Source organism: Camelina sativa, chromosome 12, assembly GCF_030686135.1.
Source record: "Camelina sativa cultivar CO46 ecotype springtype chromosome 12, ASM3068613v1".
Classification (NCBI taxonomy): Eukaryota; Viridiplantae; Streptophyta; class Magnoliopsida; order Brassicales; family Brassicaceae; genus Camelina; species Camelina sativa.
This window is the reverse complement of record NC_141891.1, coordinates 6,952,415-6,976,804: the sequence shown is the minus strand read 5'-3', so window position 1 is coordinate 6,976,804 and position 24,390 is coordinate 6,952,415. Positions and strand designations below refer to the sequence as shown.

The 24,390-nt window shown below is 34.8% G+C and overlaps 4 protein-coding genes and 2 pseudogenes across 7 annotated transcripts; 2 read left to right on the top strand and 4 right to left on the bottom strand.

Annotated features, from left to right (window-relative positions):
* Window positions 1-182: 182 nt before the first annotated feature.
* On the bottom strand, window positions 183-2,853 carry LOC104730704 (GDP-L-galactose phosphorylase 1). The gene is made up of 7 exons (XM_010449901.3): window positions 2,146-2,853; window positions 1,944-2,062; window positions 1,795-1,854; window positions 1,445-1,687; window positions 1,169-1,354; window positions 823-1,071; window positions 183-734 (listed from the first exon to the last, which is right to left on the bottom strand). Exons 1-7 carry the CDS (start codon window positions 2,255-2,257, stop codon window positions 375-377), a joined length of 1,329 nt encoding a protein of 442 aa, XP_010448203.1. The 5' UTR covers window positions 2,258-2,853; the 3' UTR covers window positions 183-374.
* Window positions 2,854-6,856: 4,003 nt separating this feature from the next.
* Window positions 6,857-8,720, bottom strand: LOC104730703 (uncharacterized). The gene is made up of 7 exons (XM_010449900.3): window positions 8,280-8,720; window positions 8,087-8,153; window positions 7,910-7,956; window positions 7,610-7,697; window positions 7,383-7,516; window positions 7,156-7,254; window positions 6,857-7,024 (listed from the first exon to the last, which is right to left on the bottom strand). The coding sequence occupies exons 1-7, from the start codon at window positions 8,499-8,501 to the stop codon at window positions 6,947-6,949; spliced, it is 735 nt and encodes a 244-aa protein (XP_010448202.1). The 5' UTR covers window positions 8,502-8,720; the 3' UTR covers window positions 6,857-6,946.
* LOC104733274 (stigma-specific STIG1-like protein 1) lies at window positions 8,718-9,469 on the bottom strand. Its single transcript, XM_019233502.2, has one exon. It carries the CDS (start codon window positions 9,365-9,367, stop codon window positions 8,912-8,914), a length of 456 nt encoding a protein of 151 aa, XP_019089047.2. The 5' UTR covers window positions 9,368-9,469; the 3' UTR covers window positions 8,718-8,911.
* A 2,395-nt stretch (window positions 9,470-11,864) lies between these two features.
* Window positions 11,865-12,655, bottom strand: LOC104730702 (stigma-specific STIG1-like protein 1 pseudogene; annotated as a pseudogene). The gene has a single exon (XR_015574630.1). The product of XR_015574630.1 is annotated as a stigma-specific STIG1-like protein 1 pseudogene (transcript).
* Window positions 12,656-16,139: 3,484 nt separating this feature from the next.
* Window positions 16,140-17,724, top strand: LOC104733273 (mitogen-activated protein kinase kinase kinase 18 pseudogene; annotated as a pseudogene). Its single transcript, XR_015573652.1, has one exon. The product of XR_015573652.1 is annotated as a mitogen-activated protein kinase kinase kinase 18 pseudogene (transcript).
* A 2,001-nt stretch (window positions 17,725-19,725) lies between these two features.
* Window positions 19,726-24,361, top strand: LOC104730701 (imidazole glycerol phosphate synthase hisHF, chloroplastic). Of its 2 annotated transcripts, none has more exons than XM_010449897.3 (19): window positions 19,726-20,017; window positions 20,114-20,196; window positions 20,330-20,424; window positions 20,629-20,732; window positions 20,855-21,024; window positions 21,136-21,250; window positions 21,345-21,400; window positions 21,482-21,520; window positions 21,621-21,719; window positions 21,920-21,982; window positions 22,094-22,156; window positions 22,250-22,332; window positions 22,469-22,577; window positions 22,677-22,730; window positions 22,954-23,041; window positions 23,333-23,370; window positions 23,445-23,550; window positions 23,759-23,925; window positions 24,011-24,361. In XM_010449897.3, the coding sequence occupies exons 1-19, from the start codon at window positions 19,828-19,830 to the stop codon at window positions 24,068-24,070; spliced, it is 1,782 nt and encodes a 593-aa protein (XP_010448199.1). In that variant the 5' UTR covers window positions 19,726-19,827; the 3' UTR covers window positions 24,071-24,361. The 2 variants fall into 2 exon arrangements, with proteins under 2 accessions (XP_010448199.1, XP_087334709.1); XM_087478583.1 differs by having other exon boundaries at window positions 19,749-20,017; window positions 21,478-21,520.
* The last annotated feature ends 29 nt before the right edge of the window (window positions 24,362-24,390 follow it).

Sequence of the window (24,390 nt, the reverse complement as noted above, 5' to 3'; positions counted from 1 at the left end):
TTGATGATTCAAAACAACCAGTAAGGCAGTTATAATAGTACTGTCTCATTTTCTGACACGTTAAGAATAACATGTACGTTGATTTTAGATAGACTTCGATACACGCACTTGGCTGAGACGGAAACATACTTAAGCGTTAAGACCACGACTTCGAATGTATCATATTTATAGAATAATAGTCATCATCGAGAAGAACATATATATTCATCATAAACACGAACTTATAACAACACTAATAAAAAAAAAAGCAAAGCTAGGCACAAAATACCCACAACCATCATTAAAACACCAAGAAGCTTCAAATGCAACTAGCAAGAGAGTTTGCTTATTTAGGCTTCTAATTATACATACACACAACCAAGTCACGTTATTGTTCACTGAAGGACAATGCACTCAGACGCAGTCCCGTTTGTGATCGGACCTCCATGGATACGATTGCTTTTCTGGTTAACACCACCATTAGGGATTTGCTGGTGAACTATGGTTCCTTCAAGATCCTCCTCCTGGTCACTACAACCTATGGCTTCAAAGATGAGAGTATTAACCTCCTTAAACCTTTCCTCTGACAGAGAAGCTTCTGCAAGGAGCCTCCAGGCATTCTCCTCTGAAGCTCCTTCGTAATCCTCTTTCCTCTTCAGCACCATGTGACCACTTATCTCCCACACGGCTGGGTTCACTTGCGTTTCCAATACCTCGGGGCTTACTTCACCTAGAGCCTGTTTCTCTGCGTAACACTGCAATTTATATATTGAAACTGTTATTCACTTTTATTGGGTGGATTCAAAACATGTAGTGATCCAACGGTTTGAGCTAATGTTATACCTGTGGCATCACGAAGATCTGCCTTCCACAATCAGCGATGAGGATGTTGAAAGGTATGTTGTTGTTCTGGAGGCAAACGCAGGCATCTGACACAGTATCAGATAGGTCTTGCATAGAGCTTCCACCTTCAAAGAGAAGACTTCTCACAGGGTAATTCAGAAGCTCTGAGATTTTCACACCACTAACAGTGGTTATCATCTTCTTGGTAGGAGCTCTCTCAAGTGGGAAAGGCATGGCCAGGTAATATGCCTGTTTCCAACAAAATTACCACCAAAACAATCAATACAAGTTATCTTAGATAAGCCGGGAAAAAAAGGAATTATGCATGGGTCACTATTAGGTATACCTGAAAGTGAAGATGGTTGATAGTGGCAAAAGCACCCAGGCTGTTGTAACCTAGTCTGAAGTAAGGATTAGCGGCCTCAGCAGCCATGTGAACTGCAAGCAAAAGGCTTTTGTGATCGATCCTCTGTGGCAAGCAGTCAAGAACACGAGGAATCAGCAGCACATGCCCATACTCGATCGGGCTAACCTGTTAAAAAAAACAATAAAGAATTAATCTTTTGCTATCAAAACCAATCAAAGGAAAACAAAATAGAGCTCTCTGCAAAAGATTCTTTACATTGATAGCAACAACACTGAACGAATTCTCAGGATCAAGAGGCATGCAGGGGAAGAACTGAACTTGACCATCTTCGCCAGCTTCAAACTGAAAGAGCAGCTCTTCTTGACCAACTTTAGTGAAGTTGAATTTGCTGCCATCAAATGACTGCAAAACCTTATCCACACGGAACTCGGTTGGCCTCTTCTTTAGGTGACGACCCTCGTTTAGCTGAGCAACGAAACCATACTTCCCCGGGATAACCTATATAACAACAAGAGAAAACAATCTTAAGAAACAATGTAAAACAGAATCTCGGATTGAAACAAACATCACTAGATTGTCAAACAAGGTATAAGAAAGACAATTACTTTGGTTTCGCATGCAGTGACATCATAGCGGAAAAGTCCTCTTTGGAACCTATCCTCCCACTGAAAACATTAAAGAATTGATTAATATAATGATTACTCAGCAGAATCCACTAAACTCGTTTTGATCTATGTATGCAAATAATTTTTACCTCTCCGAGAACGAGAGACTCGAGAAAAGCCACAGGAGGCTCTTCAGCTTCATGGCTGACCACAATCTTCTCTCTGGATTTTTCCAGATTCTTACAGGCATACAAAGGAAGCCTAGCACCTGAAACAAACGTAAGTGAATCAAATAGGTAAAATTTAACAACAACAACAACAAAAAAAGACGGTTCAGCTTTCAAAACGTACCATTAATGCAACATGCGCCGAGGCAATTCCGTCCACAGCCAACGGATTCATCAGCCGCCTCATCCTTCTGGTAGTTCGATACGACAGTCGGAACTCTCTTAATTTTCAACATTCTCTCAATTCCTTCTAACCCCCAAAAGATAAAATCGATAGAACCAAAGCAAATAGAAAAAAAAAAGGAATCTCTAACACAAACCCTAAAACCTAGAAGCTAATATAAGATTGGGAGATGAAGTAGGAACCGCCTCCGGCAAGAAAGAGGAGATCAGAAGGGCTGCCGCCTTCAGACGGCAGAGCTCCACGTCCCCCGTGCGGCAAAGGATTAGTTTCGATTAAACAACCCTTACGTCGAACTATACGGACATGAAAGCTAACACCCGGAAATATCCCGTGTATAGCCGTGATGCCGATCACCTGATGTCCCCAATTTTTTGGTGAAAATCGAAAACGCACGCCGGAGAAAGATTTACAGATTTCACCGAACCCGACACTCAAAACAGCAAAAAAGGAGATATCTTTTTGATTTGGGTTTATACAATTTGATAAAAGAGAGATTTGATTCCTAGAACAATTTGGTTTTTGCGGATACAGTGTCTTAGGAGATATCGAATGGGCTTTAAATAGAGATAGGAGATGAGTGAACCAGAGAATTTACTAACGACAAATATATATATTAAAATTAATTTTATTTTTATTTTTTATATATAACTTTTCTTTTCTCTTTATTTTTTCTGTGGTTGTGATTCGGACGTGAAGTTTCTTTTCTATTAATTATTTTATTTTTTTCCTTAACTATTTTTTCCTCGTGATTTCCTTATCTTGTCTAACTTAGCTAGTTTACCAAAGTTTTGGTTAGTCGGCTAAAGATTAAGAACAAAAATCGAATATACGAATAGAAAATGTTAGGATCAGTGCAAAGAAGATATATACATTATCTATTATGAATTATACTCTATGTAAATATGTGTTATTAAAATATAGTTATCAAATAAATTTAAGTGGGATTGTAGTTTTCTGCATGCAAGTAAGAGACTAGCTACTGCTATCTAATAAGAGGTTGCAATCAAATATACGCAATAGAAAGTTCATGTGGCATATATATCTCGGTAAAATAAAAGGTAGTAGTTTGTGTTTTTATTGTTGTTTTATGTTGTCATTACATAAAAGTTTATATGGTCATGCTTTTTCATGAGACGATGTGTGGTTGTAGCAACTTCTACGAGGCTCAGTTGGGGTAACGAGGACCATCGTTCATGTTCAGTCGATATATTGCGAAGCTAAGATTTTAGACTTACGTATATAGAAATAATGTGAATAGTTTTAGACCATAGCTTTTGGAGAGTTTTGTTTCTTTATGACATTATTACCAAATTACAAATGAACAAAAAAAAACAAAAAAGGTAAACAAAAAAAACAGAAGTGAAGATCCTCGGAATCTAAGGAAAGGATATAGTTCTTGAACCACATAATTTCGTGGTCCATTGTTTTTGTTTGGCAATATCTACAAATCGAAGCCCTCCTCCTTCCATTACGTACCGATTTACCGTTAGTTTTATTTTATCAAACCATTTATCATGATCTTAAGACCTCAACATGTAAATACGAATTTATATTGCATCAAGAAATTAAAGATACCACCCAAAAAAAAAATTCGTATGTGTAGTTAAAGGTTTGAATAGTTATGGCGGTGGCAGTGTCACTACCATGCATGTAAGTCAAAATTCAAGCGGTCAACAGCAATGAAATCAAAATAAATAAGTGGTATATATTGAATCATAACTGCGGTTGACCCAAGGGAAGAAAACTCAAATCCTCTTTAGTCAAGCGTTTTTGTGGTCATCAGTTTCCAGAGGAACATCTTCTCTATCTACATGCAAACATCATATTTTTATAGAGTTTTCTGGCAAGTATTTGTTAATCAGCCAAAGAGAAACCCCAAATAAATGTTTTAACTTGTAGAAAAACCCAAATATGGAGAACAGAGCCCTTAAAATGGTAACAAGCTCTTTAACTCTAACGACCAAATGTGTTGATATATTGTGAATACACATTGGTTTATCGCAAAAGAATTAATATATTTCTAGTAATTAATCGACAAATATCATTATATTAGTAAAAGAGAAATACAAAATTATTTTTGGATCGGATCATAACTAGAATTAACTATTTCGGATACAGGTTGAAAAATATTGGAAAACCATGCATGGGTGATCCAAATTACACATCTATATTTTTATTCCTCGAACCAAATCCAAACAAATCTGAATATAATTTCTCGAACTAAATCCGGTAAAGATTAATCCTACAATTTATGCAACATTAAAATGAATTAGACGAGATATGACATATTAATCATAAATTCAAAATATATATGATTACGAGATCTCATAACTTTCTCCTAAGATCTCATATTCATACCAAATACATATGATTACCAGATTTATTTTATTTATTATAAACAATAAATTATATTTATTATATAAACAATTGTATATTCGACTGATATAATGTAGTCAAGAAACATAGGGTACACTATATTATTAACTTAATTTTATGTGTATTTTATCCCCCAATGTTATCATACACTAACATAGAGATACAATCTTACTACATATTTGAGTTATTTAAAATGAACATGTATATAAAATTTTCCCCCGCGCTGATCCTAATAACTTTATACATAATCTTACAAATATATAATAAAAGAGTAGACTAATCCCAAATATATAATAAAAGAGTAGAATTTAACAGAAATGAAAATTTAACTACTTGAATAACACTAGATTCTAAAGTAATTTAAAAAACTAGTTAAATATACTTAATCCACTAACAACAGAATTTAAAAGACTTGATAAAATGTTTAATAGAATAACACTAGAATTCAGTTTTCTAGTAAACTCTTTCACATTCGCATGTCCAATGAAAGACTAATTACCCTGCATGGAAGCATTCCTACGATAGGCCACTTAGTCGAAAAATAAGAAGAAGTAGTTGGGTTGGGTTGGGTTGCCTTGCGTTTTTCACGAGCTTTACTTTCTTTCCAATTGAATTGTATTTTTAATGCAAAGTAACTATTCTCCATTTGCATAATATTGCATAATTTTTTCATGATATTTGCATAAGTTTTGCATAATATTTGCATAATACCTATTTTATTGTTTGTTGTAATTATCTTGTTTTTATGATAAACATCTATACCACAACTTAAATAAATAATCTTAGCAGAATGGATATATATATATATATATTTATCTTCATTAAAATTTTAAAATATTAGTATTTATCATTTTTTGCATCCTATAAAATTTGTTTTAGATCTGCCGCTTGATTATTACTATATCCTACTATATTAATTGGGAAGTACCAATATAAAATTAACATCATAAAGTGTAAAAAAATTACATTGTCATGCCATTGGCTTTAAAGGCAAATGTTTAATTTTTTTTAGTAAAGAGGAAAATGTAATTTAAATATAAGACTAACAAAATCTTTTAAAATAATTATTAGTTTCTAAAAAAATATATATTTTCTATCTTTAATTAATTATGGACGAAAATTATTAATTAATTTTAAAATTTTGTAAACCAATCAAAATTTTTAAAAGTAAGTTTTAATATCTAAAAAGTATCCAAATTATTATTTTAATAACTATATTTGGAAGATTTTCAATTATGATTCTCTTATCATATTTCTTTTATTATATTTAAAAATTGTTTTGAATTATCATAAAATACATATGATAAATAAATATAAAAATTGTTTTATTTTCCTGTATATATTGTGATCTGAATTTTTTAAAACGAAGACATAATGAAAAACGTGTGTTTTTAATTTCCGGTGGGTTGGTAAAATTAAAATTATGTGATTAATAAAATAATAAATTTTATTTGCTCACAATTAGAATATAATAATTAATACATTAAAATAGTTCACAAAACAATGAAGCAAATACAACCGTCAAACAATATAAATTGATAATATACATCAAACAAATTAAAATACGATAATATTCTAAAATAATTAGTATGTAAAAAGGTATATGTAGATTTACCAAACAATTGTAATATTAAAAGTAAATACTGCCTCAAACAAAATAACATTTTAAACAACTATAACAATAACTTTTATTATTGTATAATAACTTTTGAAACAAAATGTTGATTCATGCTTTATAGCACGACATATATTCTAGTATATAGATTATTTCTTGTCAATAATTCACCACACAATCGAGTCAATTTTTAATTATCATTTTATGAATAACTTTCCCACATACCATGAATTTTGTGAATATTTATCATGACATACAAAATTACAAACGAACAAAAACAATGAAGGAAAAAAAAAAAAAAAAAAAGTGGAGACTCACGGATCTAAGGAAAGGAAAGGATGTTCTTGAACCACATAGTTTAGTGGTCCATCATTTGTTTTGCAATATCGACACAAATTGTACGCCCTCATCCTTCCATTACCGTTAGTTTTCTTTTATCATCATGATCTTTAGACCTCAACTCGTAAATACGAAATTCATGTTTTGGACATTATCAATTTTTATTGGCAACTACTCCGAATTTGCTACTTGCTTATAGAAAACGGTTTTTCAAACCAATGATGGAGAACAGAGCACTTAAATGGTAGTCCACATCGCAAACCCAAACACAACAAGCTCTTTAACACTAACGACCAAATGTGTTGATTTTTGTAATGTATATTTTATCACAAAGAATATATATTTCTAATAATCAACAAAAGTAACATTATACATAAGCAAGTTTACAATAAGTGTTTTGAGTGATAGTTACTATGTTGCTTTTTTGGGGTACTCTCTTGGTCCAAAAATTGTGGAACCAACCCTGACATTGGTGCTTCCCATTTCAATCTGCAGTTCCATAAGTTCAAAGAAGTATAGTCAAATACCATCTTCTACATTTGAGGTTCCTTGGATGAAAGTAAGAGAACATTCAAATGATTCTATGCCAAAGATATTATAAGAGAGACAAAAGATATTACCGCTTGCTCGAAGTCACCCGACATGCCCATGGACAGTTCAAATTGATCCTCAGCCACTCCAAGTGCCTTGCACACATCAGCTCTACAGTTTGAAAGTGTCTGTCCAGTTGAAGAGGGAAATAATAAACCTTGATAAGTAAAAGTGTAGAAATAACCCGCGAGGGTTTTGTAGAACAATAGCCTTATATATGAACATGTACACGGATAGAGTAGACTCAGTGGCATACCCTGAAGTTCTCTGGAGTAGACGTATAGTCAGGCATCCCAATAGTCATTAATCCGGAGAATACAAGATTCGGACAGTGGAGTTTCACATGTCTTGCTAGCTCTACAACACTGGAAGGTTCGATTCCAGATTTTGCTGCACCAGTTTAAAGAACAAACAGTTAGCCAGCCAATGGACGAAGCAGGACAACCATATCAATTTACAGGACAGGTTGGAAAATATACTCACACACTTCTCCGCTTGTATTCACTTGGACCAGAACCTTTAGTGGATGTCTCCCAAGGTTTGAAACAGCTCGATCTAGATGGTTTGCTACCTATATGATTCGAGTCATAATCAGTTACAAAATGTTGCAACAAAATAAAACATCAAACCAAAACCTCTTAGCAAACTCAATTGCGCAACATAACACTGCTTTCTCATCACTCTAATCTTAAACTATCTTACAGAACATCTATGTATCTGCTAGTAGTTATCCTTAGAGAGAATCCAATCTTAGAACTGAAGTTATGAGTGAAGTTATATTACCTTTTCGCCATCTACACCATGAACCATTGCCAAGTTAGGTACTCCAGCTGCAAACATTAGATTACAAAAAAGAGTTTCACTTTCACAAACCCTTAATATCAGTAGTTACAATTCACTCCATAAAGCTTGAAGAGTCATTATGTATTCAAAGATAATTGGAAATTTTAAAAGTCACACTCAGTAGCGTTTTGGCTTTGTTGCTCTGCAAATGTCCCACGAAGTGCCACTCTATATCTTCAGGAAGCTGCATATACCAAACAAAATTGAACGAGAAACTCGTTACCATCAAAGTATGAACTGTAAAATTGAGACGGCGAGGTTCAATCTCTAAACAATACTGAGAATCAATCGTAGATATAAATTGATGAACCTGTGGAGCTTTATCGATGATTTCCTGGACGTAATTCTCGCCGAAGCAGCGGTGTCCTGCATCGTAGATTTGGCGGATAAGTGAGACCGGTTTAGTCTTTGAGACCGCAAGGACCCTGACCCGCTCCGGATCTCTTCCTACTTGCTCCGCCGCCTTACGAGCCCTCAGAATGACAGACCGGAGAGCAGTTGCGGCGGTTGCCTCCACCGCTGGAGCTGCCATCGCCACTTGTTCGTAGGAGAACGCACGCCTAAGCAATTTGGGGCTATTTTCGGAAATTAACAATTTTCGTCGTGGTCACAATTTTTCCCCACGTGATTAAATTAGTTTATGGCTTTTGGATATTGTGATCCACGACGGTCCACAAGCTCGTTAATAATTTTTTTGATTTAAGTACTACGTATTAGAATTAGTTTATGAGTTTTGGATATTTGCATAAACAAAATCAAAAATCGTATTTTTTTTTTATATACCCGTTCAAAACTTTATGGGATTCAAAATTACATACACCACTTATTCATTCAACTTGGACATAATAGAGATTTTTAATTATGTAGCTTTAGTTAATTAGATTGCGGTATACTATATATACGCGAGCCCCGGCCCTTCTCGTGTGATGGATCAATCAATATTCACGCGTAGTTACATAGACCATAGACGCACAACTCGCCGAGCACACACGGATTGCTACACTGTCCACAATGACGTTTGTCGTAAGCCAAGTAAACGCATTGCCCGCGACAACATGTTTGTGAGAACTTGCATTTGTTTTTACACGCGCCGCAGTTCTTGTCGTCGTTGCTCACGTCTATGCACTTGTTGTTGCAGCATGTCACCGTCGAGTTGTTTCCTCCGCCTCCGTAGAGATTACATATTTCAGGGTCCTTGTTGCAATGGTCCGCAGCGTTAGGGTTTCGCTCGCCTACTTCCTTCTGAGCCAAGAACCGACTCGGCCTTATAGTCGGCGTACCCGGTGCATTGAAGTTCTTGTGCTCCACGGAGGTGGTGGTTGTGGTTCTGGTTGTGATGACTGCGATTGTGATTGCGGTTGTTATTGCGATGGTCACGAGTAGCTTCAAGAGGGCCATTTTCTTCGGAGCTTTGGGTTGTGTGTATGAAAGGGAGAGAGATAGAGAGAGGTATTGTTCTTCTTTTTTTCTTCTTAGAGAGACTGTGAGAGAAAGAATTGAGATTGGTGAGGACGGAGAGGATGGAGTTAGCCTAACTCAGTTAGGGTTTATATATAGTTTTCGTCAAGTAGAGTTGACACAGGAAATGCGGTAACAAAATGTTGTTAGATATTTATTTTCCGTTTAGGTTTGTAAAGTATTTTTATGATTATGTGTGTTTTGTCGATAAAAAAATAAACAAATAAAGGAAACAATTAGAATAAAAACTATGTGCATGTATACATTGTTATATATGGTGCGTGCATTACGCCTCTATGAATGAAGACGAAATACAAATTATAAAATATGTATTTAACATGAATACATGATGGAAACCAGTTGACTACTATACTTTATTTAGTTGCTAGATGAACTTTTACCGCAGGAGATAATTAATCCATCTCCCCATTGGCCGACCTCACGTAATTCAGGCGAGTTGAACGGAGAAGCAAAGGCGTCCAATTTTTTTTTAAAAATTATTGGTAGCGAGAACCAAGAAACATTGATTTTCCTTTCTAATAAGGGCAAAATTATTAGACAAGCCAGCTTTAACTTGTGTATCACAAAACTCGTTCGTCCGTGTTTAATCAGCCGTTCATTACAAGTTTGAAAATATGAATTAATATGCATGCAACATTACGTTAACTTATAGTAGAAGATTCGTCGAAATTCATTAAATTACGCTCCTGTTGACACGAAATGGTTCTTAATTAGCTTTTGACTCAATATAATTTTTTCATTTTACGTTTTTGTATTGCTACTCAGCATGGAATAGGTCGTGTGTTCGTCAAGTATTTTTTTTTCCATCTATAACATAAACAGTTCAGTATATAAAGCAGTTTGAATGTAATACTGAATTATGGTCTTTTATATATAGTTTATAACAGATTTTTTTTTTTTAAATATTGACAAGATTATTTCTTTCAAAAAATTGATCGATCAAAAGTAAGGACAAAACAGTAGAACAAATAGATTGACTTAAAATTTGTTTATTGATTCAAAGTTGACTATGTATGATACAATTAGTTTCTCAAAAAAAAAATTAAAAATATTTCCTAACATGTGTTATATGACAAATTTAATGTTAAAGTATAAGGGGTGATGCGAAGTCAAATGGTCAACTCTTATCTCGCATAAGTTTTAAGTTACTATCTATAACACACTTCAATTTTACATCATTAAAGTCAACATGATTCTTCTATTGGCTGTATTTTGTGTATATTACATACATTATCACACGATGCGTAAACTCTTTTTTACATACGAGATATGCTAAAAACGTATTCCTAGTCGGATACGAAGTATGTATAAATATTTTTAATATATTGAAACAAACAAATGTACGCCAAAAACATTTCACAGCTTCCATTCTTCAAGTCTACCATTTGAACTTTGCTAAAATTTAAAACTACAGTTTAAACTTTCCGCACCCTTTATTTAACCAAGTTATAATTTGAAAACTGGTTTCTTTACCCAATCTCCTATATTAGTATTATATTTATAATGGCACATTTGTTTGATAAGCTCTGTTAACTGACGAAACCTATATCATAACTTTTTTTTGTGTGCACCACCTATATCATAACTAATTTTCGTAAGTTATTAGTTATATGATGATGAATTTGATGGATTAAAAGTTGAAAAAAAAAACCATTAGTCTTATCTGGTTTCCAAACGTGAGTTAGACTATCCTCATTAGTGTGTTTCTTAGTTGTTTTTAAGGCAATTTTTAATAATAAAAAGGGAAGAAGAAACTTTGTTAAGAAAAAAGGAAAATTTAGTTGATTATTGGTAGAACCAAGTTAAGGTGTTTCTTAGTAATAAATATAGTAAAATAATAAAAACATATTTTAATAATAAAAATATAAAATAACATACAACATTTAAAATTAAAACATAAAACATTAAAAAATAAAAACATAACAAACAACATGAAAAGAAAACACACGAAAATAAAAGAGAAAGGCCAAAAAAAATTTACCCCATTAATCTCATTTCACCATTCATATCGCGCCATCTGTCCACTAAGAAACGTTTTCTTTGATTCTAAAATTAGAAATGTTTCTTACAATCCTTAGTTTTTTTTCATTAATAATTAATATCTATATCTAAGAAATTTCCTAAAAAACATCTAAGGACTACCAATGAGGATAGTCTTGTCCTATACAAAATAACATTATTAGATGGGACGGGAGGTATCTAAACCCTTGTCCTATACAAAATCCTTGTCCACTCGTTCGTAGGAGAACGCACGCCTTGGCAATTTGGGCTATTTTCGAAAATTGACAATTTTGTCGCGGGTCACAAATTTTTTTTTTTCACGTAATTAAAATTTGTTTATGGCTTTTGGAATTGTGATTCACGACGGTCAAGAAGTTTGTTAATAATTTAAAATAAAGTACATGGCTTTTGGATATTTGCATACAAAATCAAATCGTATATTTTTTTTTATATACCACGTTCAAAACGTTATGGGATTCAAAATTACACACACCACATTTATTTATTTAACTGATTGGAAATAACATCCAGTGTAAATAATTGCTCAACTTTGTTTGTAATAAATAGAGTTTTTAATTAGCTTTAGTTAGATTGCGGTGTACTTTATATACGACCCGGCCCTTCTCGTGTGATGGATCGATCATTCATTCACGCGTAGTTACATAGACCATAGACGCAGAACTCGCCGAGTGCACACGGATTGTTACACTGTCCACAATGACGTTTGTCGTAAGCCAAGTAAACGCATTGCCCGCGACAACATGTTTGTGAGAACTTGCATTTGTTCTTACACGCGCCGCAGTTCTTGTCGTCGTTGCTCACGTCTATGCATTTGTTGTTGCAGCATTTCACCGTCGAGTTGTTTCCTCCGCCTCCGTAGAGATTACATATTTCAGGGTCCTTGTTGCAATGGTCCGCAGCGTTAGGGTTTCGCTGATCGCCTACTTCCTTCTGAGCCAAGAACCGACTTGGCCTTATAGTAGGCGTACCCAGTACATCGAAGCTCGTGTGCTCCACGGTGGTGGTGGTTGTAGTTCTTGTTGTGATGACTGCGATTGTGATTACGGTTGTTATTGCGATGGTCACGAGTAGCTTCAAGAGAGCCATTTTCTTCGGAGCTTTGGGGTTGTGTGTGTGAAAGGGAGAGAGAGAGAGGTTGTTCTTCTTTTTTCTTCTTAGAGAGACTGTGAGAGATAAAGAATTGAGATTGGTGAGGAAGGAGAGGATGGAGTTAGGGTTTATATATAGTTGAGTTGTCGTCAAGTAGAGTTGACGCAGGAAGTGCGGTAACAAAATGTGATTATATATTTATTTTTCCGTGTTTTGTATGTATTTTTATGACTATGTGTTTTGTCGATAAAAATAAACAAATAAAGGAAACAATTAAAATACAAACTATGTGCATGTATACATTGGTATGGTGCGTGCATTACGTCTTTAGGAATGAAGAAGAAATACAAAAATATATATATTTAACATGATTACATGATGAAACCAGTTGACTACTTGTTTCAAGATATTTTATTTAGTTGCTAGATGAACTTTTACCGCATGAGATAATTAATCCATCTTCCCATTGGCCGACCTGAGGTAACTCAGGCGAGTTGAACGGAGAAGCAAAGGCGTCCAATTTTTTTAAAATAATTTTCTATTGGTAGCGAGAACCAAGAAACATTGATTTTTCTTTCTAATAAGGGTAAAATTATTAGACAAGCCAGCTTTAACTTGTGTATTAGAAAACACGTTCCTCCGTGTTTAATCAGCCAGCGCATTACAATTAATCTACATACTTTGAAGATGAAAAGTTCATTACAAGTTTGAAAATATGAATTTAGTATGCATGCAACACTACGATAACTATAGTAGAATATTCGAGGAAATGAAGTTAAACTACGCTCCTGCCTCCTGTTGACACGAATGGTTCTTTATTAGCTATTGACTCAATTTTATCATTCACGTTTTTGTATTGCTAGCTACTCAACTGGAATAGGTCGTGTGTTCGTCAAGTATTTTTCTTTTCCATCTATATAACAAAAACAGTTCAGTATATAAAGCAGTTTTAATGTAGTATCGAATTATGGTTCTTCACTTCTTCTATATATAGTTTATAACAGATTTTTTATATATAAAAAATTTGACAAGATTATTATTTCTTTCATATATATATAAAACTGATCGATCAAAAGTAAGGACAAAACAGTAGAACAAATAGATTGATTTAAAACTTTGTTTGTTGATTCAAAGTTGACTATATGATATAAATAGTTAGATATCTATCTATAATTAGTTTCTCAAATTAAAAAAAAAAAATTTTACTTAACATCTGTTATGACAAATTTTAAATGTTAAACTATAGTGGTGAGTCAGAGGGTCAGCAAGTCAAATGGTCAACTCTTTTCTCGCATAAGTTACACCACACTTCAACTTTACGTCATTAAAGTCAACATCATTCTTCTAGTGGCTGTATTCTTGCCTCTACAAATTAAATTACACTGTACGTCTACATATTTTATATTTTGTGTTAATTACATACATTATCACACGATGCGTAAACTCTTTTTTACATACGAGAAATGCTAAAAACGTATTCCTAGTCGGATACGAAGTATGTATAAATATTTTTAATATATTGAAACAAACAAATGTACGCCAAAAACATTTCATAGCTTCCATTCTTCAAGTCTACTATTTAAAACTTTGCTAAAATTTTAAAACTAGTTAAACTTTGAAGGCCCATATCGATATTGGTTTTTCCCCAACATTTTCTTTAATCAATTTATAATTTGAAAACTGGTTTCTTAACCCAATCTCCTATATTAATGTAATTAATTATATTTATAATGGCCCATTTGTTGATAAACACTCTGTTAATTGACGAAACCTAAATCATAACTAATTAATCTTCATAAGTTAAATGATGATGAATTTGATGGATAAGTTGAAAACAAAAAACCATTAGTGTCAACTGGCTTCCAAACGTGAGTTAAACCCTTGTCCTATACAGAAGATCATTTTTAGATGGGACGAGAGGTATCAAAACTTTTTAAACTTCGAATGTCACTTTTGATTTAATTATTTCACTAGTTATATAATTGTGTTTATGTTCTTTCTTCTTTTTGTGTGTTTAATTTATAATCAAAGCTTAATTCTTTTGACTGCTAAAGAATCCGGAAGGAGTGATCAGTTTCCTCTCAATTCATATGGCCTTTGTTAGCTTACATATAGTATTAACTTTAGTTAGATTGATTGCGGTACTCATCGTCATATGGTACTTAAAAACAGTCACAAAGTAGTATAACAACTTTTTTTTTTTTTTTGGACAAACAAAGTAGTATAACAACTAAAAAGCATATCAACCAAAAGAAAGAAAGAAAGAAAAGTATTTGAAAATTGTAAACCAATTAATCTAATCTTGCTTTATAAGGCCTTCCATTTCTGAAATAAAACAAATCTATAATTGTCCGTAAACATAAGTTACTAAGTAAGTAAGCAATACGCGTAATCTTCATGATTTTTCTTTGATGCATCTTTTAGTGTTCCATATATACACTTAAATCTTGCAGTTAATAAAAGATGTATACACACACTCAATATTGACACACACCAATTTTGTCCAAATCACATGCATGAATCCGCGTTTTTGCATCCAACCCACAAAACTCCCAGCTTATCATCAATCAATCTATCCATAACCGAATAAAAAAAAAATAAAAAAGTAAACTCTGAAGTCCAACTGTATTCTCGGAGCAAAAGCAAACAAGGAATAAATATTGGGATTCCCAGCTTGCATTCTAATTAAAGACATTGTCACCTGCATTCACATTACGATTCGACCACACATTTTTCTTCTTTTTTTTTTTCTTTACAGCCGCATAAACACACATAAAATAATTACTTCTTAACTTTGTTCAAGTTAAACCCTCTTTTTAAGTAGGCTGGAACTGGATTAATCTCGTTCCCACGTTAAAAAATGGTCTGTAACCACGCGCATTCGTCACGTGAATGTTTCATGCGACTCTTTTTTTTCCTTTTTCTTTTCTTTAAAAACTCGTTATCGGAGGATTGAAGTAACGGCGCCGTCCACTCTGGCTTCATGCCGTCAAAGCTGTCATTACCCATTCCTATTCCGCCACGTACAGCTTGTTTTCACGCACTTATTTTATCACAACAAGTAATGCTTACCAGATTTCATCTGTGTGTGTGCGTTGCCAAATATGTACGTATCTGTGTGGTTAGTGTGTGTTCTTTGCAATTAATTCAAAACAAACTCCTCGATTAAGTATATTACACATTAAATATAAACAGATGACTTAACATGCAGCTGTTGGCAACATTCATAAAGTTTTGCACTTATTGACAAGTTTGCACTCACAAGATGATCTTGCAGTGAACGTCATACCATACTCATTTTTTGCGATGGTATATACTTTCAAAAAAAAAAAACAAATTAAACCATATACTTAAGTGATCATTTTTCTAATAAGCATGCATGGTTGTCATTGGTATGGATCATGCTTAAATATTTGCAAAATTCAGACTAAGCTACGCCTGTCATAAGGTTCAATAATTATGGAACTTTGAATATTAGATTAAACTGCTGTAAACAGTAAACAAATAGTAATACTATAATTTATCCAAATATAGGTAAAGTGAAAGATAAGCTAAAAGTAATGGAGCTTCATAATTGGTGGAGAAGAAATCAAGAAAATTAAGAATAAAGAATGTCGTATTAGACTTTGAACCAAATACCCCATGCCAAAGTCACATACACACACTTCTACATACCCAAAACACACACATACATAAAAACTCTTATATATAACCCATTTGCTTAAACAATTCAACATCACTTATTCATCAAAAAAAATTCTCCCACTCTCTAAAAATTCACATCTACTCTGTTTTTTCTTCTTTTTGTTCTGTTCCTAACTATGGAGATGAATTGGACAAGAGGACCAATCATAGGTCGAGGCTCCACGGCCACCGTCTCTATAGCAATCTCAAACTCCGGTGAGATCTTTGCTGTCAAATCATCAGAGTTGTCTTCCTCAACGTTCTTGCAGAAAGAGCAATCGATCTTGTCTACATTGAGCTCTCCTCACATAGTCAAGTACATAGGCTCTGGTTTGACGCGTGAGAAAGATGGATTGGTATACAATATCCTGATGGAATACGTTTCTGGCGGGAGTCTACACGATCTAATCAAAAATTCCGGCGGGAAGTTGCCGGAGCCGGCGATAAGATCATACACACGACAAATTCTCAACGGTCTGATGTATCTTCACGAGAGAGGGATCGTTCACTGCGACTTGAAGAGCCAAAACGTGTTGGTCGAGGAGAACGGCGTTTTGAAAATCGCTGATATGGGCTGTGCTAAAACGGTTGGTGGCGAGTCGGAGTTTTCCGGTACACCGGCGTTTATGGCGCCTGAAGTTGCTCGTGGTGAAGAACAGAGGTTTCCAGCTGACGTGTGGGGTTTGGGATGTACGGTGATGGAGATGATGACTGGATCAAGCCCATGGCCGGAGCTAAACGACGTCGTTGCTGCAATGTATAAGATTGGATTCTCTGGTGAGTCGCCGGAGATTCCAGTGTGTGTATCGGAGAAAGCTAAAGACTTTTTGGTGAGTTGTTTCGAGAAAGATCCAAAACAGAGATGGACAGTGCAAGAATTGCTTAAACATCCTTTTCTTGACAACGAATCTAGTGAGTGTCTGAACAAGAAGACTTCATCTCCGAGCACTGTGTTGGATCAGCATTTTTGGGATTCATGTGAAGAAGTGTCGAAAAGTCATTTAATTTCGATGGATCATGAAGACCCTTTTGCTGGTTACTCGGAGTCATGGGATTCACCGGCTGATCGGATCAAGAAACTCGCCGGAGATGATAATTCAAGTTTACTGGATTGGGATAGGGAAGACGACGGAGGGTGGTGTCAAGTGAGAGGGGACGAACATGAAGAAACCGAGGAAGGCGACGGGGACCAGGACGTGATTTGCGTTGAAGCAACGTCGTCGTCGACTGAAGAAGTTGGGGATTGGAATTCGAATCAAGACAGCTTGTTCTTGGAATATTCCTCTGACGACATCATTAATAATAATTTCTACTCTAATGTTGCTATTCCAGGAAATTTAATTGCTTTTTATTATTTTTGTCTTGAAGATAAAAATGTACCTTTAAAGAATGTGTTTCGTACTACTACTAATGAGAATAGAAAAACATTTGCTTTTCAAATTGCTAGCTCGTTTTTAAAAAGTCATATTAACCAAGTCTGATGAACATTAAACAATACCATGTGTGTTCAGAAATCAGAATGAAAGATTCTATGCATACGGCATACATACATTACTCTATATTTCCTATACAACAAACATATACATCATCATAGACTTTAAGGTTATGTACTAATGATTTCTATAGATCGACTATTGTTCGTACGACTCTGTTTGGCAATTCAAAACTGTACATCTTACAAAGTTGGAAATGGAATAGGTGAGATTGACTATATCGATGAAGTCAATCTGTACTTGGTCCAAAACGTATCTACAGACTACAGACGACGCCTATAATTCCGTACAACTTTTGGGTGTTTACCTAATAAAACCGCGTAGACTCTGTTATGTGAACGCATACGACTCTTTTCTTTTTGAGGTTTATGATCAAAGTCGGCGTTTACTTACTAAGCTGGTCAGCACCCAAATACATATTTGTAGTAAATAAAGCGGATTAATCCCTTTAGTCAACTTTCACCGTCTAAAATCTAAAAACACATAGACACCGACACTGACAATTTCGTCGGTCTTGATAGTTGATAGTTCTACTGCACAAGCACAACCATCATTTGAAGTGTTGAAGGTTTGATTGTTTGAACATTCTTCCTTTGACAACAATTACCTAACAAAACAAATGATTTTTAAAAAGAAATCAATATCGCACAATTTATTAGGTACCGTTTGCGGAAATTTGTTGTAACATTAATTATATAATTTCCGTACTTAGCCAAAGGCAACAAACAATATATGAATTTAAGAACACCACTGATCAGTACTAGACTACTAGTATAATGAAAATCTCTGGACGACAAAAGCTCTCACTTTCACTTAGAATAAATGTATTTTGTATAGTACAAGTACTTTTCTTTTAAAATTGATATAAAGTTATTTTATGGTTAATTATTTGTTTCCTTTTCAAAATCATTAAAACATGATCTTAACTGTTGTAAGCTAATTTACAAAACAAAAATGAAACAATAATAGTATTACAAACCATTTTTCTCGTACCATATTATTGCCACTATCTTTAGTACATGTCATAACCGCATTAACATATAGTTTACCTACAAAACGAAAAACTAATCACAGGTAGAAGAAGGTCGTTGTGAAGGGTTGATGCTGGTGATTGATGACTCAATGCTGATGTCGTGATGACTTTATCAAACGCAGAACATACCAAAGAGTATTTGTCATCTCATTTATTTTCTCTTTGAGTAGTTAGTAATAGTGGTAAGTGGTGAATGCCCGAAATTAAAACAATCTGACTAATTTTTCCACAATTACGGTAAGAACAATCAGCCGGTTTGACAAACCATTGCAAACAAATTCCTTGGTGAAACTGTACCTACTATAAGTTTTCTTTCTAGCTGTTCATTTACCTTACCAATAAAATTATGATAACATTATCCAATCCAAATACAATTAGTTCAGTCGTTCCAAAATCTACATCAAAACTTGAAGTTGTATATACGACGTAATGTCTTGTGAAACTATTACATCACATGTTACTAAATCATGATTTCAGATAAATTTATAAGAGATGAAAAGAGTTGACTTGAGAAAAATGATGGGAAGAAGAGTTATTGTTGGCAAACGCAGTCAATAACAATATCATTTATATATGAACCTTTTATTTTGTCATCTTATGTTCTGATCATCTTTCATGCCTTCCATTAGATGGCTGGAGAGTAGGTGGTGTATCCATTCCAATATTATAACTCATTTATTATCAGTTTGAAATTTATAAACTGGTAGAAATAAATTTTTTATTTTTGTTGTTGTTGTTGTTTCTAGTGGCTCTTATGTACTATGTCCTGTATGTAATTTATTATATGAAAGTATATAATAACTTGTATTTAAGTCAATCACTCTTTTATGACCAAAAAAAGGAAGAAGTAAATCACACTTTGTATTTTTTTTTATTTTTTTTTAAAGCAAGCCCAGGCCCATTATATCTGTTAGTTGAAGTTTATAAATCCAATTGAAAGGCCCTTTAATATAGTTGAAACGGCGTCGTAGAGTGGGTTAGTGTTGACCAGTGGACGGAAGGGGACAACCTTTTGAAAGAGCAATCGAAGAGAGCTTCCTTCGTAGTGAGTGAGTTTGATGATAGCAATGGAGGCTACGGCGGCGCCATTCTCGTCAGTTATCTCTTCCAGAAAAAACCTTTCATCCTCTCCTTCTTCGTCGATTCGCGTTTCTTCTCCGAATTCTTTGTTCCTCTCCAGGAAAAATCCTGGCAAATTCAAATATCCGAGAAGCCTCTCCGTCCGTGCATCTTCTTCCTCCGACTCTGGTATTTTTCTATTGTTTTATTCCTGTTATACTTCATTCGATTTGTTTTTTTATTTATTCCTCTCTGAAGCTTTTTATTTGTCTCTGTGGTGAGTAGTTGTGACTTTGCTTGACTACGGAGCTGGGAATGTTCGGAGCATCCGCAATGCTCTTCGCCATCTCGGCTTCACCATCAAAGACGTAAGGGTTTTTTTTTTTTTTTTGAATCTAATTTTTATTTCCATTGTTTCTCTCAATGTTCATTCCTCGGACATATAGTGATCTTGTAAGCGTCGTTAGGCAAAGACTGATATCAACTTTGTGTAATGTTAAGGTTCAAACGCCAGGTGACATTTTGAATGCTGATCGACTCATATTTCCTGGCGTTGGAGCTTTTGCACCCGCAATGGATGTACTTAACAAAACCGGGTACGTGTATTACTAATCTCTGTGGATTTCTCTTTTCATTGATTTGTATATCAATTACCACGAAGTAGCTTTCTTTGTTAAGTAGCTCAAGCTCAGAGGTCTTTTTATTTAGCTAATCTGTAACCACATCTCATGCTTAAATCATTTAAAGCTTACAGTTGAACATGTTATGTCTTGTTTTTTATATAGTTCTTGATGTTTCAGGATGGCTGAAGCCTTGTGCACATACATTGAGAATGACCGTCCGTTTCTAGGCATATGTCTTGGGCTACAACTACTTTTCGAGTCTAGTGAGGAGAATGGACCAGGTTTTAGCTCCATTGCTCCACTTCATATTATATATTTTAGAATCTTTCCATCAGTACATTCAACATGATCTACTTTATGGTATCATGTATTTTCTACTTAAGCATCTGTATATTTGTGTTAGTCAAAGGTCTTGGTTTGATACCGGGAATTGTTGGACGCTTTGATTCTTCTGCTGGTATAAGAGTACCCCACATTGGTTGGAATGCTTTGCAAGTGGGCAAGGATTCTGAAATTTTGGATGATGTTGGAAATCGTCATGTATACTTTGTTCATTCGTATCGTGCCATTCCGGTACGGATAATAGTCTTCTCTTTCTTTTATTGTTCTCATTTTCGTATACGTACCTTTGTCTTTCACTTCTTCTTCGTGTATTCTGAAACTTCAGTTCTGTAATTGTTGTAGTCAAATGAAAACAAGGAATGGATTTCGTCTACGTGCAACTATGGTGAATCCTTTATATCTTCCATTAGAAGGGGAAATGTGCATGCAGTCCAATTCCACCCCGAGAAGAGCGGGGGTATGAGATTTTCGTCTAGTTTACTTCATCTCTTATTTAGAGTGTATTTTCGTATGTAGTAGTCTTGTACTAATTCTGAATCTGGAAATTTCAGAGGTGGGGCTTTCTGTTTTAAATAGGTTCTTGAATCCAAATTTACCAGCGACACAGGTAGCTTTCACTCTAACCTTACATGTACAAGGTACCTAATATTTTGGTGTCTAATGGAAACCACATTTCACTTGAAGACAGAAGCCAATGGAAGGGAAGGCTTCAAAGCTTGCAAAGAGGGTAATAAGCTTTATAATTATTATTGGATGTCTGTCTCCTTCACAACTTTGCTCTTAACTATTATGGTAGACAGTTTTTCTAACTATTATTTTTTCTCTAGGTGATTGCTTGTCTTGATGTCAGGAGTAATGATAAAGGAGATCTTGTAGTAACTAAAGGGGACCAATATGACGTGAGAGAGCAATCTAATGAAAACGAGGTCTGTAAAAATTGTTGCTCTACTGTTCTGATTTAAGTCGGATATTTGAGCTGTGTTCTACTGTTCTTTGAAGAAAAATGAAACATTGTTGGTATCTGCATGTATTCGATACGTCCATATCTTTCCTGAGAGTTTTGGATTTCACTACTTATTTTCATCTGAAACAATATGCTCTGGATTTATTAACTTTTCTTGTGCAGGTTCGAAACCTTGGCAAACCTGTTGATTTAGCAGGGCAGTATTACAAAGATGGTGCAGATGAGGTATGCTTTCACAGTACTGTATATGTTCTTGTCGCAATTACAGGTTAATAGCTCCAAGACTCTTAAGTTAGATTTGATTTGGCACTTAAACATGCTGCTTGTGGTTTGTAGATAAGCTTTTTAAACATAACTGGATTCCGCGATTTTCCACTAGGGGATTTGCCAATGATACAGGTACCTAGTTTTTTTCTCTCGTTAGGATTGAAGTATTACTTCCGCACCGTTTTCTCTCTATCTCCGATCTAGATAACTTTCCATGCTTTGTAGGTGTTGAGGCACACATCAAAGAATGTCTTTGTACCACTAACTGTTGGAGGTGGTATTAGAGATTTTACAGATGCTAGCGGCAGGTACATGATAGTCTTTTCAGCTTGTTTCTGTGAACATTTTTGTGCAGGGATTATGCTCGTTCTTTTTTTTTTTTCCTGCAAGGATGTTGCCATTTCTATGCTTTACTCAATATAATATCAAGTTACAATGGCTCAGGTACTATTCAAGCTTGGAAGTTGCTGCTGAGTATTTCAGATCCGGTGCTGATAAGATCTCCATAGGAAGTGACGCTGTTTACGCTGCAGAGGAGTTTGTGAAATCAGGAGTAAGCTTGTACTTGCCCGTCTAATTTATCTGAGTTGTTGTTCATGATAGTATCTATAACTGACGAGACATTTAATCCCCTTTTCCTGTTTTCTTGTAGGTGAAAACAGGGAAGAGCAGTTTAGAACAGATATCCAGAGTTTATGGAAATCAGGTAATTGTTACCCAGTCCATAACAATTTGCTTTCTTTTTACTTAAACCCCAGCTTGCAAAAAATACAGGATGCTAGTTGCTTTAAGAAGGATATCAATATCTTAGTTACAGATGGAGTAAACAGTGAATATATTTTTGACTGTTTCTTATATCCTCTAATTTTGTGTGAAGTCGGCAGCAGCTTTTCACTTAATCATACTTGATAGAGTTTTTGTTTTCACAGGCAGTGGTTGTAAGTATAGATCCTCGTAGAGTATATGTGAACCATCCTGATGATGTGCCATACAAAGTCATCAGAGTGACTAATCCAGGTATGCTGGTGTTATCACCTCTAAACGAATATGTTGTAGGCTGGTTTATTTATATCATGCACTAGTTTGAGCGTTCTCATGCATTAAAAGTCCAAGGCAAATATTCTTATTGCTATGTCAACTAAAACTCTAGTTCCCTGAAGGACATGATATGGTTCATCTTGCATCAATCTTATTTGAGCTTTCTGTCGTTTCCTTGAACTATACTAAGAACGCAGTCACATTGGATATAGTTTCTCCATAAATTTGCATACAAATGGAATAACCTGGATTTAATCTTTTTGGTGTTAGGCCCTAATGGGGAAGAATATGCCTGGTATCAGTGCACGGTAAAATTCCTGCCACCCTTTGCACTTTATTATTTATTTGTCTCATTTTTTGACTACTGGTTCTCAATTAAAAGGTCAGTGGAGGACGAGAAGGTCGGCCTATTGGAGCGTATGAGCTTGCTAAAGCGGTTGAGGAATTAGGTGCTGGTGAAATTCTATTGAACTGCATAGACTGTGATGGTAAGTACACTCAAAAAGTCCTTCGAAACTTTTAATTTTGGTTTCGTATCTGAATATTTGAAGCACCATTACACGCGACAATAAGTGAATATGAACCATGGAAAACAATAGCACACACAACCTCTTATAAGCCTTCTTGTTTCAGGAGTCAAGATTATTATATGCTAAATTTCACTCCTTATAATACCTCCTTCTCTGCGAGTTTCAGGTCAAGGAAAAGGATTTGACATAGACTTAGTAAAGCTCATCTCAGATTCAGTAGGCATACCGGTGATCGCAAGCAGTGGAGCAGGCACTCCCGGGCACTTTTCCGAGGTGTTTGAGAAGACAAACGCATCTGCTGCGCTTGCTGCCGGCATTTTCCACCGGAAAGAGGTAAACCTATTTTACTCTTGTTAAAACCCTTGGCTAAATCTTACACCTCGTCTGGTAACACTATTATACTACTGTTTGTATGAAGGTACCAATCCAAGCTGTGAAAGAGCACTTACAAGAGGAGGACATAGAAGTCAGGATCTGAGAATTTTTGGTCTACGTGTTACCATTATTCATGTCACATTCAACAGGAAGTTCAAATCTTTACCTTCTATAAGCCAATAAGTCGGAACCATCGGAGCACTAGCAGATCTGAGTGATTTCTCTTACAGTTGATTTCTTTATGTCGAGACCATGATAATTTCTTTTCAAGATAGTATATGGATTTTATGTTTATTTCCAGTAAGAAAGCATACAAGTTTTCAAAAATGTTTACTTTTCAGTTCTCTCGTGTAAAATGTTCATTTCTATTAATAAAGGAAGAAATCATGTAAAATTTTCTCTCATCTAGAAAAAATGAAGAAA